At 36.7% G+C, this 13,256-nt stretch overlaps 1 protein-coding gene across 4 annotated transcripts in view; it reads right to left on the reverse strand.

Moving 5' to 3' along the window:
* csmd3b (CUB and Sushi multiple domains 3b) overlaps nucleotides 1-13,256 on the reverse strand; it is a 684,074-nt gene that overhangs the window by 281,765 nt on the left and 389,053 nt on the right. For 2 of the 4 annotated variants that reach the window (XM_057827418.1, XM_057827417.1), the window contains exon 7: nucleotides 5,470-5,547. The exons of the other annotated variants lie outside the window; for them this stretch is intronic. In XM_057827418.1, the coding sequence (XP_057683401.1) occupies nucleotides 5,470-5,547 (78 nt within the window). The remainder of the gene's footprint in view (nucleotides 1-5,469; nucleotides 5,548-13,256) is intronic. 4 annotated transcript variants of the gene reach the window in all.

Genomic DNA, 13,256 nt, shown 5'->3' on the forward strand with positions numbered 1-13,256 from the left:
TGAAAAGCTTGTGAAGAGTTACAGAAAATGTTTGGCCTTAGTTATTGCCAACAAATGGTACATAACAAAGTATTGAGATGAACTTTTGGTATTGACCAAATACTTATTTCCCACCATGATTTGCAAATAAATCCTTTAAAAATCAAACAATCTGATTTTCTGGGTTTTTTTTTTATCTACATTCTGTCTCTCATGGTTGAGGTTTACCCATGTTGACAATTACAGGCCTCTCTAATATTTTCAAGTGGGAGAGCTTGCACAATTAGTGGTTGACTAAATACTTATTTGCCCCACTGTATGATTTTTAAACAAGTGCATAGCGTAATTATTAGGAAAGGTGTGCCACCATGGGAAAAATTTAACCAATTGATTCTCACAGTCTATGCTTTGGCTTATAAATAGCTTTGATATGATTGTGAGATATAGCTTGCATATTAAAAAAAAAAAGTACACACCACTGTTCAAATGCAAGCTTTTTCTACGAGAACAGGGGAACTTTATTGTGTATGCTGCTCCCATTTAACGTAAGTGTGAATGTGATTGGTTGATTCACAGCCAAATTTGCAGTTACTGCATGGAGTGTGAACAACTGTGCAAACACAGATGGGTTGTTTCTTTTTTTCCCCTGCCTACTTTGTTTCAAATTGTAGGTCAAAAGTATGTTGGAACAAGTTTTTTCTCAATTATTGTCACAAATAAAAGGGTGCATGGACTTCAAAAGTAAAGTAAATTATAATTTTATAAAATCAACGTAATTTATAAAAAAAACAACAGCAGCTGAGGCCAGCTCTAGATTGAACATAAAAAAAATTGAAATAAAACATAAAACAAATTAAACGTCAGATTTGACATTTAAAATTTAAAAAGCGGAAGTGAAAGAAAATATCAGACTTTATGGATACAGTGGTACCTCTACAATTATAATACATTTCAGGACCTGGTTTCTAAGTCGGAAAGGTCAAGTTTATTCCCATAAGAATACATTATAATTTGGTTAATTCGTTCCAAAACCCAAACACCTACGCTAAATCCTTAATAGTGGAGGTACAATTATTAATAGCAATTACTAAATTATTCAATATATATATATATATATATATATATATATATATATATATATATATATATATATATATATATATTAGGGCTGTCAAAATTATTGCGTTAACGGGCGTTAATTAATTTGTAAAAAATATTTGACGCAATTAACGCAGATGCCCCGCTCAGAGAGATTTAAATGACAGTACACAGTGAAACGCTCACTTGTTGTGTTTTAAGGAGTTTTGCCGCCCTCTGCTGGCGCTTGGGTGCGACTGATTTTATAGGCTTCAGCACCCATCAGCATTGTGTAAGTAATTTTTGACATCAACAATGGCGGGCCACTAGTTTATTTTTTTGATTGAAAATTTGACAAATTTTATGAAAACGAAAACATTAAGAGGAGTTTTAAAATTTCTATAACTTGTACTAACATTTTTCTTTTAAGAACTACAAGTCTTTCTATCCATGGATTGCTTTAACAGAATGTTAATAATGTTAATGCCATCTTGTTGATTTATTGTTATAATAAACAAATAGTCCTTATGTACCGTATGTTGAATGTATATATCCATCTTGTGTCTTATCTTTCCATTCCAACACTAATTTACAGAAAAATATGGCATATTTTATAGATGGTTTGAATTGCGATTAATTGCGATTCATTATGATGAATTAATTTTTAAGCTGTAATTAACTCGATTAAAAATTGTAATCGTTTGACAGCCCTAATATATATATTATTATTATTATTATATATATTATTATATATATTATAATTATAAAAATATCAAATAGCAAAACAAAATGAATTATGAATTATGTGTTTTCAGCATTGTGCATTGCAGTTTAGGTGCAACAGAACCTAGAGATGCCTCTTGTCAAAAAACCCCCCCCAAAAAACGTAAAAGACGTATAAATACGTTTTTGGGACACAAACAATTAAAAATAGAACGTATTTATACGTTTTTGGGAGCAAATGAGTTAATAGATTAATTAATTGGCCGAGTAATCGATTATTAAAATTATCGTGAGTTGCAGCCCTATTGTAGATGTAACAAAAGCAGCAGCACCTTTGAAAAAACACGTTATGTCTGAATGACGAGAGGTCTGTCCATAATGTTTAATTTTATTCCTCCCTTTGATTTAGTTTTAATGTTCATTTTCACTTGCGATAAAATGCAATATGCTAGTAATATTGTGCAAATAAATTCATCCCCGTGACTAATAGATGCCTGCCCACCTGCAGTTGAGTAAGTATCTGCCTCAGGCTGCTATTTGCCAAAATACAGTACGTCTGTGTTTATTTCTCAAACTACATAGCTGAATATATTTTCCATTTGATGACAGTCCTCTGCTTTTGAAGGAAATATTGGGTTCCTGAATAGATCATGCCAGACAGGACTCTGAATGCAAATAGGAGAAAAGGTAAAGGGGCGCGTACACGATGTCTTCTTGTAATCATGTATCCGGAATAATGTGCATGCCTTTGGAAGCTGTCATTCACCGTCACTGTCCACGCATGACCACAAAAGCCAAATTGAGTGTCGGTGAAGTGAAAGGGCAAAATTAACAGCACACGTCGTCGTCGTTAGAAAAAGATGTCTTAAAACAGCATGTCTGGGTAAGAGAGCAGGAAGGTAGTGGGAAAAGAAATAGTGTGTGAAAGCACTCTAAATTAGGTGTGATTAAAATGGCCTCTGACAGCTTCAATGACTGGGAGCTCGCTAACAAAAAGAAAATGTCACGCTCGTTTTTAAGTGTCCAAGTGGCTTTCTCCCTGGATGGTATCGTATCACCATTTCTATTTTCACTTTACCTGCTTTAGTCAAATGGAATTTGACCTATTAGCAGCCCACAGTGTAATCATTTCTCCCCAGTATATGATTAGCCCAGCTTGTATGCCAAAAAAAAAACATGAATAGAGAGATTTGAATATAGGGGAAAAAACTAGCAGTAACAATATGGAAGTGGATCCTGTTTGTCAAGAATTCAAGTGGGGTCCTTAAAAGCGCCTAATTAAGTGTTGTCGTCCTTCCACGGGAAAAAACACAATGTGATTTGATAGTTCTCTGATGTTATGACATTTGCCGCCACTGGTCTGCAATGTAATTCATTAGTAAATGCGCTTGTACAGTGCTGGCCAAAAGTATTGGTACCCTGGCAATTCTGTGAGATAATGCTCATTTCTCCCAGAAAATGATTGCAATTCAAATGCGTTGGTAGTAATATCTTAGTTTATTTTGATTGCAATGAAAAAACACAAAATAGAATGAAAAAAAAATATTTAAATCATTATCATTTTACGCAAAACTCCAAAAATGGGCTGGACAAAAATATTGGCACCCTCAGCCTAACACCTGGTAACACAACCTTTAGACAAAATAACTGCGAACAACCGCTACCGGTATCCATCAATGAGTTTCTTAAAATGCTCTGCTGGAATTTTAGACCATTCTTCTTTAGCCAACTGCTCCAGGTCTCTGAGATTTGAAGGGTGCCTTTGCCAAACTGCCATTTTCAGATCGCTCCACAGGTGTTCTATAGGATTCAGGTCTGGACTCATTGCTGGCCACTTTAGAAGTCTCCAGTGCTTTCTCTCAAACCATTTTCTAGTGCTTTTTGAAGTGTGTTTTGAGTCATTGTCCTGCTGGAAGACCCATGATATCTGAGGGAGACCCAGCTTTCTCACACTGGGCCCTACATTATGCTGCAAAATTTGTTGGTAGTCTTCAGACTTCATAATGCCATGCACACAGTCAAGCAGTCCAGTGCCAGAGGCAGCAAAGCAACCCCAAAACATCAGGGAACCTCAGCCATGTTTGACTGTGGGGACAGTGTTCTTTTCTTTAAAGGCCATGTTTTTTCCCCTGTAAACTCTATGTTGATGCCTTTTCCCAAAAACCTCTACTTTTGTCTCATGTGACCAGAGAACATTCTTCCAAAACGTTTTTGGCTTTCTCAGGTAAGTTTTGGCAAACTACAGCCTGGCTTTTTATGTTTCTGGATCAGAAGTGGGGTCTTCCTGGGTATCCTACCATAGAGTCCCTTTTTTATCAGACACCGATGGATAGTACAGGTTGACACTGTTGTACCCTCGGACTGCAAGACAGCTTGAACTTGTTTGGATGTTAATCGAGGTTCTTCATCCACCATTCGCACAATCTTTTCTTGAAATCTCTTGTCAATTTTTCTTTTCTGTCCACATCTAGGGAGGTTAGCCACAGTGCCATGGGCTTTACACTTATTGATGACACTGCGTGCGGTAGACACAGGAACATCCAGGTCTTTGGAGATAGACTTGTAGCCTTGCGATTACCCATGCGTCCTCACAATTTTGCTTCTCAAGTCCTCAGACGGTTCTTTGGTCTTCTTTCTTTTCTCAATGCTCAATGTGGTACACACAAGGACACAGGATAGAGGTTCAGTCAACTTTAATCCATTTTAACTGGCTGCACGTGTGATTTAGTTATTGTCACCACTTGTTATGTGCCACAGGTAAGTAAAATGTGCTGTTAATTCCACAAATTAGAGAAACATCACATGATATTTCAAAGGGTGCCAATACTTTTGTGCGGCCCATTTTTGGAATTTCGTGTAAAATTCAAAAATCTTTTTTTGCTCCATTCTCTTTTGTGGTTTTTCATTGCAAGCAAAATAAATGAAGATATTACTACCAAAACATTTGTAATTGCAATCATTTTCTGCGAGAAATTGAGCATTATCTGACAGAATTGCAGGGGTGCCAATTCTTTTGGCCAGCACTGTATCTCAAAACACCGCTGGATTTATTTGGCACAATCTCATAGCCTTTTAGTGCCAAAGTTGAAGTGAGATACGGGGGCTCCATGGAGTGTTTTGCCGCCACCTTGTGGCATTGTAATATGTACTTGTTTCATGTGTTATGTCAGACAGTGATCTATGCTAATTTGTGACTTTCACAGATTTAAATGGACCAATTTAACGAAATTGCAACTAATGTGCACATAGATTTGGCTTAAACTGCCCCCAGTGGACAGAATTGGTTGTACTTAAACAAAAATGCATCATGCGAGGGGAAGTGAGCAGGCAACAGGGAGTGCAAAGCAGTACTTAAAAAAAGAGTCAATAGAGAACCAACGAAAACATGATCGAGTTCATGATTAGAAGACATGCATAAATTGAGACTTTGATCCAAAATATCTGCAAAGAAGCAAAACATTTCAAGCAAAATAATACACTCTCAAAACGATTTTCAACAAATATGTGCTTCGGCAAAATAGGGTTCATATAAACCACTATAAATTTAAGTGATCTGAGGCACAAAAAGTGTTGAAAAGCTGTTTTTAAAGAGGCAGAAACTTGGCAAAAAGAAGAAAGAGAAAAAGAAAAAGCAAGGCCATCAGCACACGTTAGTTCATTAGCCACAGTGACATTAAGATGGGAACTCACAGATTGAAAACTTGCCGCCGGAGTCTTTGCCAGGGAACAATTTAACGCCCCGCGACTTAAAATCTACTGAGCGCTTCACTGCAGAGGAGAACAAAACACACAGAGAAGAAAGAAATCAGAGCAGATTGGATAAAGAGGTGCGAATAAGAATCATAATATTAAAGCAGGAGACAAGCAAGGAATGGGAAAGGGGGGGAAAAAAGCGGCAGCTTCTTCTCCCCTCGCAGTGCTGTGAGAGGGTAGAGTGGCAAGCTCAGCAGACAATGAGAGGCCAAAATAAATAACATCAATTTCATGTCAGGGTGCCCTGCCGCCACATTCTCAAAACGAACAAAAGCAGGTCGAGAAAATTGGCGCTTGCGTTGGGTAAGTTCGACTTGCAGAGATTTGAAGATGTGAGTCACAACGACAACAACAATCTCCGCATAACCCTGCCTGACTCTTGGCAGCCTAGTTTCTCATTTGAAAACCCAACAATCAAATGAAATGTAGCTTTGAAGCACAACAGATGTAAATATCAAAATTCGTGTTCTGTGTTAAATATTTATTCAGTTACTGTTCCATTTGTTTCATTAATTGCTAGTTAGGGTATTTGTTAACTCTTTATTTGACATTGACACCATAAGACTATCATAAAACAATTATAATTATAAGATGACACTGTCATGAGCATTAACACTATAAAACCCAGCAGGCCGACTTGGCCTTTCCCAAGACAAACACTCCTAATATTCCCTAGCAATGGCCGATTTGGCCTCTCCTCCATGACTCGTGATAGTTTGTGTCAGTTCAAGTCAAGCTACATTTATTTAATTACATTTATTTATGAAGTTTGACACTTTTTACACATTTTTTTAATTCACTTCTCCTATACTCCACACATAACGACAGAAAGAATGGCCCAAATGTGTACATTGTTTTGAAGAAGAAAAAAAAAAGCGTTTTAGAACTGCAATTTGAGTGAAAAGCAGGAATTGTGTCTATAGTTTAGAAGGACTGAATCAGGGGCACGGAGAATGGATTGTGGTCATTGTGTCTGAAGTTAATGTATGTCTAGTGGTTGCATTTCCATATGAACGGCTGTTGTCTGTCCGACAACGACTTGCAAATTCAAAAGCACTTGGGTCATTTTTGCCACCTCTGGGTTTTCCGGGGGAGAGGCCATATTGGCCATTGTTTTGACTAATAGGAGTACCAGAATTCTCAGGGACTTCTAGTGTGAATGCTGATAACATATGTCTTTTATTGTCATCCGACAAATTATCTCACCTTTGAATGGATGTAAAAAGATCAGAGCTGGAGATAAATGGAGTTAGTGACATAATTTGCCGGATGACACTTAATGACATCTGTCATAAGCATTCAGTAATGCCCATGATAAATGACATAATTATGACGGTCTTGTGACAGTCTTATGACGTCGCTGTCAAAAAAAAGTGTTACCTATTAACCCAAACAAATCAACAAATAAGCCGCACTGGACTATAAGCCGCAGGATTCAAAATAAGGAAAAAAAGTAGCAGCTTTTAGTCCCAAAATTACGGTATACAGTTCATGAGCCATTGCACCAAAAGCAAACATCTAATACAGAGTAAAAACGTGAGGTATCTTTTTTTACAATTCTAGAATTATTTATGAACAAACTCTCACCTCAGAAAGATTCACTTGCATCGTATTGTTTTTGAAATCTTGTCTGGCTATTTTCTTAGATTTTCTGCTCAAGAATTTCCTCAAATTTGGAAGCGAAAATATGAACTACTTGCCAATTCCAGTCATTAATATTTGCAGTTTTGAACAGCTCATTTAAAGAATAGCTGCCAATAGTTGCACTAAGTGTCTGGTTTTGCTGGAGTGGCTCACGAGTCTAGTGTAAATGCAAAATAAGAGTTAAAATATATGGTGCTTAATCAAGGCTGAAAGTATTGTAATCTGAGGAAAAAGAGAAACAATTGGGGAAAAATAATGTGAAACTGAAGTTTTTTTCTTGAAGAGCAAAAAGCGAAAAAAAAAAATCAGTTACAAAGTTGATATTTTTAGGTTCAAATAGTAACTTTTTGGTTTTTTGTCATCTAATTTTCACCTTCACATTTGTTTCCCACTTTCAAATCTTATATTTTTTCACATTCAAATATATTTTTCACTTTCAGGTCTTTTTCTCGCTTGTAGATTTATTTATTCATTTATTTTTTTTCAGTTTCAAAACTTTTGGCCGGGTCTGGCGGAGAGGGCGTGGCCTCGACAAGAGGCGTGCTGGCTTGTGAGAGACAGCCTGTGATGAAGTTATGACGCCACACTTGAGGGTTGAGGTGGCTGTCACTATTCACTGTGATAAACTCAAACACAAGCTGCTTTCTAACGCCGGATTTAGATGGAAATAGGACAAAGGTTTTACTGCATACAAGCACGCAGGAGTGTCTCAAGAGTAAAGGTAATTAAGTCAAGGTTATTATTATGTTTTTCACACCATGCATGCACTTTGAAACGTTGTGAATACAATGAAATGAATGGGAAAAATTAACCTAACTTTAGCTTGAAATAACTACGTAAAATGAATAACTACTCGATTTTTTGCTCTTAACCAAGAGTCTAGACCAGGGGTGTCCAAACTTTTGCAAAAGGGGCCAGATTTGGTGTGGTAAAATTGTGGAGGGCCGACCTTGGCTGACGTCCTTTACCTAGAACAATATATTTAAGCAAATTTTAGCAAGCCATTCTATGTGTTACATTTGCTTTATTATTTTTTTAAATTAATAATTTCAACAATCTCGCAATTAGCCTTTGCGGCGTTCTCTTTTGACTCTCGGGCTCTTGCGATTTACTGCTGCTGCGAAATTAAACTAGCTTCAAGTTGCTTCAATTTCTCGCTGCGTATCTTCCCTGTAATCTTGTCGTACATGTCAGCGTGTCTTGTTAATATCGCCTCACATTGAACTCTTCCAAAACGGCGACTGTCTCTTTGCAAATGAGGCAGACACAGTTGTTGCGTATTTTAGTGAAAAAAAATAGTCCAATTTCCACCTATTCTTGAAGCGTCGGCCGTCGCAGTCAACTTTTTTGTTGTTGATTGTCGCCATTTTAGAAAATTGGAATGAAGGGTCATACGGGGTAATGTTGCTGAGAGTGCTGCTGCCTTTTAGTGGGTAAATAAGGAGCAGAATTTAGTGTGTAAGCTACTTCATATGCTGTTAGCAGTACTGCTGACCAATTAAGTCTGTGTGCGGGCCAGATGTTATTGATTTTATGACAGAGGCTGGGGGCCGGATGAAATTTGACCACGGGCCCCATTTGGCCCCCGGGCCGGACTTTGGACCAGTCTGGTCTAGACTGTTTTACATTCATATCTACAGAAATTCTGCGATTTGATTTAAGCATTTATGTACACTAATTTTCAACTTAAAAAGCTCTGTTCCGTGCTGCAAGGTATGTTGGATTAAACAATACCGTAACTTTGGCTTGGAATATTTTCGTAAAATGAATTCTAACTGCCCATTTTTTGGTTTTAACCAAGAATTTAGATTGTTTCACATTCATATCTATAGAAATTCACGATTTAAGCATTTATTTGTAAGAATTTTCAACTTAAAAAGCTCTTTGTTTTGTGACGGCCGACATGTTGGATTTTGTATATCTACACAATAGCTGAATTGGACCTAAATAGATTGTGATTGGATATAGAAAAATGCAAATTTTGCTTTTGCTGAGTAAAATAAAGATGATTCTGCATGCTTTCTTCAAGTATTAAGTTTCTGATGTGAAAATTGAGTGATTTATTAGCTGTTGAAAACTTGCACTAGATTAAAAAAAAAAGTTGCTATTCTGAGCAAAAACGAATATTATATATTGCTATTGATCCTGTAAAAATAGGTGACTATCTCCGCATTTGGTGATTTTGTGCATCTAGCGTAACATTTTTAGAGCAATTTTACGATTTGTTATACTTGTATAAAAAAATAATCGGGATTTTATTAGGGAACGACTTTGAATTTTTATACGTCACTGCTCATGGAGACTCAGCCGCCAGCGGCTTTGGTTTTGAAAACATTTCTATTTTAAGTTTTTGAAAACAGGCCTCCTACAGTTCGGCCCCGAGCCCCGTGTCCCGTCACCTGATAGTGAAGTCTATGCTACAGGTATCAAGAAAATAAAGTGGAGAGAGTGTGGCGTCATAATCCATTAAAGTACCCATGTTTTTTGAAGGCAGAATAATTCAGGGATGCTTTGATAGGCTGTCTCTCACAAGCCAACACGCCAGAACATGGCCAAAAGTTTTGAAACTGGAAAAAAAATCATGAATGTGGAAAAAAAATGAAACTGAAAAATAAAGATCTGAAAGTTAAAAAAAAAAAAAAAAAAATCTGAAGGTGAAAATTAGATAACCGAAACCAAAAAGTTGAACCTGAAGCTTTGTATTTGAAAAAAAATTTTTTTTTTTTTAGCTTTTGAAAGATTCAAGAAAAAAAAAAAGTTTCACACGTTTTTCTTTGTTTCTTTTTTTCAGATTACAATACTTTTAGCCTTGATTTAGCACCATAAAATACAAACATAAAACAATAACAAATGCAACCACAACAGAAAATTCATTTGGCACAAAAGTATTTGATCAGTGAGAATTAAAATTGTCTTTGTAAATTGCCCCCCTTACATTGAACAGACGTTATTCCACCAAAAGCCGGCCAATTAGAATCAAGTATTCATTCTGGTCCATCGCCTCTCCGACGTTTGTGATGCGTAAAGCCAATGATGCGTCTGACACCGAGAGCTATTATCGTGAATTACCGAAAGGCGCCTTTAAGTGCGACAAGAAATATGGCGCCGTTAGATAAGCGCCTTCACTTCATCGTAAGAAAATGTCCAATTTGCCGCACGCATTCATCTGCAAAATAGTTAAATTTGTATCCGCCTGAGCTAATTCATTGGCTGTTTAGTGTGTATCTTAAAACCTGCGTGAATATGCATCAAAGTTAAACATCCCCATGGTGGTGTTCCCGCTGCAGATGGAGGGCCAGATGTATTGAACTAAGTTGCATTTATAGGATGAAATGTTTGATCTCAAACAAAGAAATGAACAAAAAGCAGCTTGAATTAGAGCAAATGTCACCTTTAATACAAGATTTGTCAAGCCACATTTACTAAGAAGCTGTTCAGTGGTCTAATATTAGCTCGGTGCTTTTTAAGAACAATTTAGGTAAATTTTCACTTATTAATAGAACACATTTAAAGCAAGTAATGGCAAGCAGACACCCAGAGGGCTAAAAACATTTTTTTTTATTTGGAGGAAAGTCACTTTTTAATACCACAGCTCTGTTATGATTATATCTCCCAGTTCTCCAAGGAACTTAGGCAGTTAACCAAACGTACTTTCTAACCCAAAGCATTTGGGCTTATTGCATGTTTTAACGTGGCCACGTGAGGATAGCAAGTACGAGCTGCTATAGCTTAGGAAATATATATCCAATTTAATTGGAGCCACTGAGAACTAATGTGCGCTAATTACATTTTGTCATTGAGAGTGATTAGTTTAATGACTATCTTGTAATCATTGCTACTGAAAGTTTAGTGCAATAGTCAACTGAAGTTTACATCAAAAGATCCCAAAGGACTTCACAAACAAGAGTTGGGAAAAAAAAAAACAGTTGCAATTAAAATGTTAAAGAAATACAGGTAGTTCCCAGGTTACAAACGAGTTCTGTTCCTACACTGGCGACGTAACCCAAATTTCCACGTAGATCGGAATTAACCCTTTATGTACCCCTAAAAAACCCCTAAATCTCAAAATAACTATCCTAAACTTATATTACCATTTAGGCCCAAATATAAGACGGTGTTTTTTGCATTGAAATAAGACTGAAAAAGTGGGGGTCGTCTTATATTCGCGGTCTAGACATTATACCCCTTTACGATGCTAGATGGCGACAGATATCATTGAAGTGATGTTCTGTCATGACAAACCTCAGCTAGTCTAAAGTTTAACCAGTTTGCATTATTTTATTGCAGTGTTTTTCCTTATTCAGATTTGTTTCAAGACTACAGTTACAGTTAGACTTCACTTTGATGGTTGATGCAGTTTTATCACAATAGATTGGTTTATTTACATTTCAAAAACCAAAAGCCATTCATTTACCTTTTTGCACTTAAGTTGACATTTTTAAATGTTCAGATTAGGGCTGTCAAAATTATCGCGTTAACGGGCGTTGATTACTTTTTTAAATTAATCACGTTAAAATATTTGACGCAATTAACGCAGATGCCCCGCTCAGACTGATTTAAATGACAGTACAGTGAAATGCTCACTTGTTGTGTTTTATGGAGTTTTGCCGCCCTCTGCTGGCGCTTGGGTGCGACTGATTTTATAGGCTTCAGCACCCATGAGCAACCTCTATCCATGGATTGCTTTAACAGAATGTTAATAATGTTAATGCCATCTTGATTTATTGATATAATAAACAAATACAGTCCTTATGTACCATATGTTGAATGTATATATCCGTCTTGTGTCTTATCTTTCCATTCCAAAATTAATTTACAGAAAAATGTGGCATATTTTATAGATGGTTTGAATTGCGATTAATTGCGATTAATTACGATTAATTTTTAAGCTGTAATTAACTCGATTAAAAATTTTAGTCGTTTGACAGCCCTAGTTCAGATATTAAGATTTGAATGAGGCAAATAACATGCTTTTTCTCTCAAATATGTTGTTATAATCATTTGTTTCAGATGTACTGTAATTATTTTCTGTATAAAAACTAATTTGGTCAAAAAGTCTTTTTTCAAACTTGAATCTTGAAAAAGATGGGGTCGTCTTATAATCAGGGCCGTTTTATATTCGGGCCAATACGGTATACGCCATTGTATTGTCCTCACCAGTGTTGTTTTCGTCAACGATGACGAAAATATTTAATCAACGAACAGTTTTTTTCATGACGATGGCGTCACGTTGACGCGCTGAAAACGTTTCTTGGGAGACTAAAACATAAGGGGATGGATGCCAGTTGTTGTCTGACAACACGTAAACGAGATGAAAATTCTCCATAGTTTCCCTCATAAATTCACAATGTTATATTTTCTTATTCTATGTGTAGTTAGAACGCATTTAGTGGTGTTTGGTCGTGTTACTCATGCGACGTGCTGCGCCCCCCCCCCCCCCCTCGCACCACACACACGCTTAAAGGGGAGGTTCGGAATTTTTGACATCTGACTAAATCTTTGAGGGGGGGGGGTTAATTAGTCAGTGGAGTTGTTTTTAAAAAAATCGATACAGTTTGTTAGTTTTTTATCATTTTCAGAGCTCCGGAGTGGCTAAGCTAACACAAGTCAATACTCCCCTCCTAGCAAGCCAATAGGATAACATATGCACACAGGATAATCATCAATGACGCATGCAATCAATAGTGTTGGCTAGGTTTTCAGGATAAAGTTATTCAAACTTACCATTGCATGTCAATAACAATAGTATGAACAGCAACATTAGTAATTCAGCTGCTTTGCAGAGAACAGGCTGCCTGGGCAAGCAGGGCAGAGGGATATCACATTGGTCTTTTCGGCGCTGATTTTTTTTTTTTTTTTTTTTTTTTGTTAATATGTTTGGTGCAATATTGTTTTGGCTGCATGGGATTTTTGAACATTGTGTTAGAGGAGGGAAACATCGAAAACAAGCTGGATAGGGGCTCTCGAGGACCGGGATTGGGCACCCCTTGTCTAGAAACTTCAAGTTTTAGTCCATTAATAAATAAATAAACATGTTTCCAACAATTGTGAACATGACAGACAAGCACATAAACGTACAG

Source organism: Corythoichthys intestinalis, chromosome 22 (assembly GCF_030265065.1).
Source record: "Corythoichthys intestinalis isolate RoL2023-P3 chromosome 22, ASM3026506v1, whole genome shotgun sequence".
Classification (NCBI taxonomy): Eukaryota; Metazoa; Chordata; class Actinopteri; order Syngnathiformes; family Syngnathidae; genus Corythoichthys; species Corythoichthys intestinalis.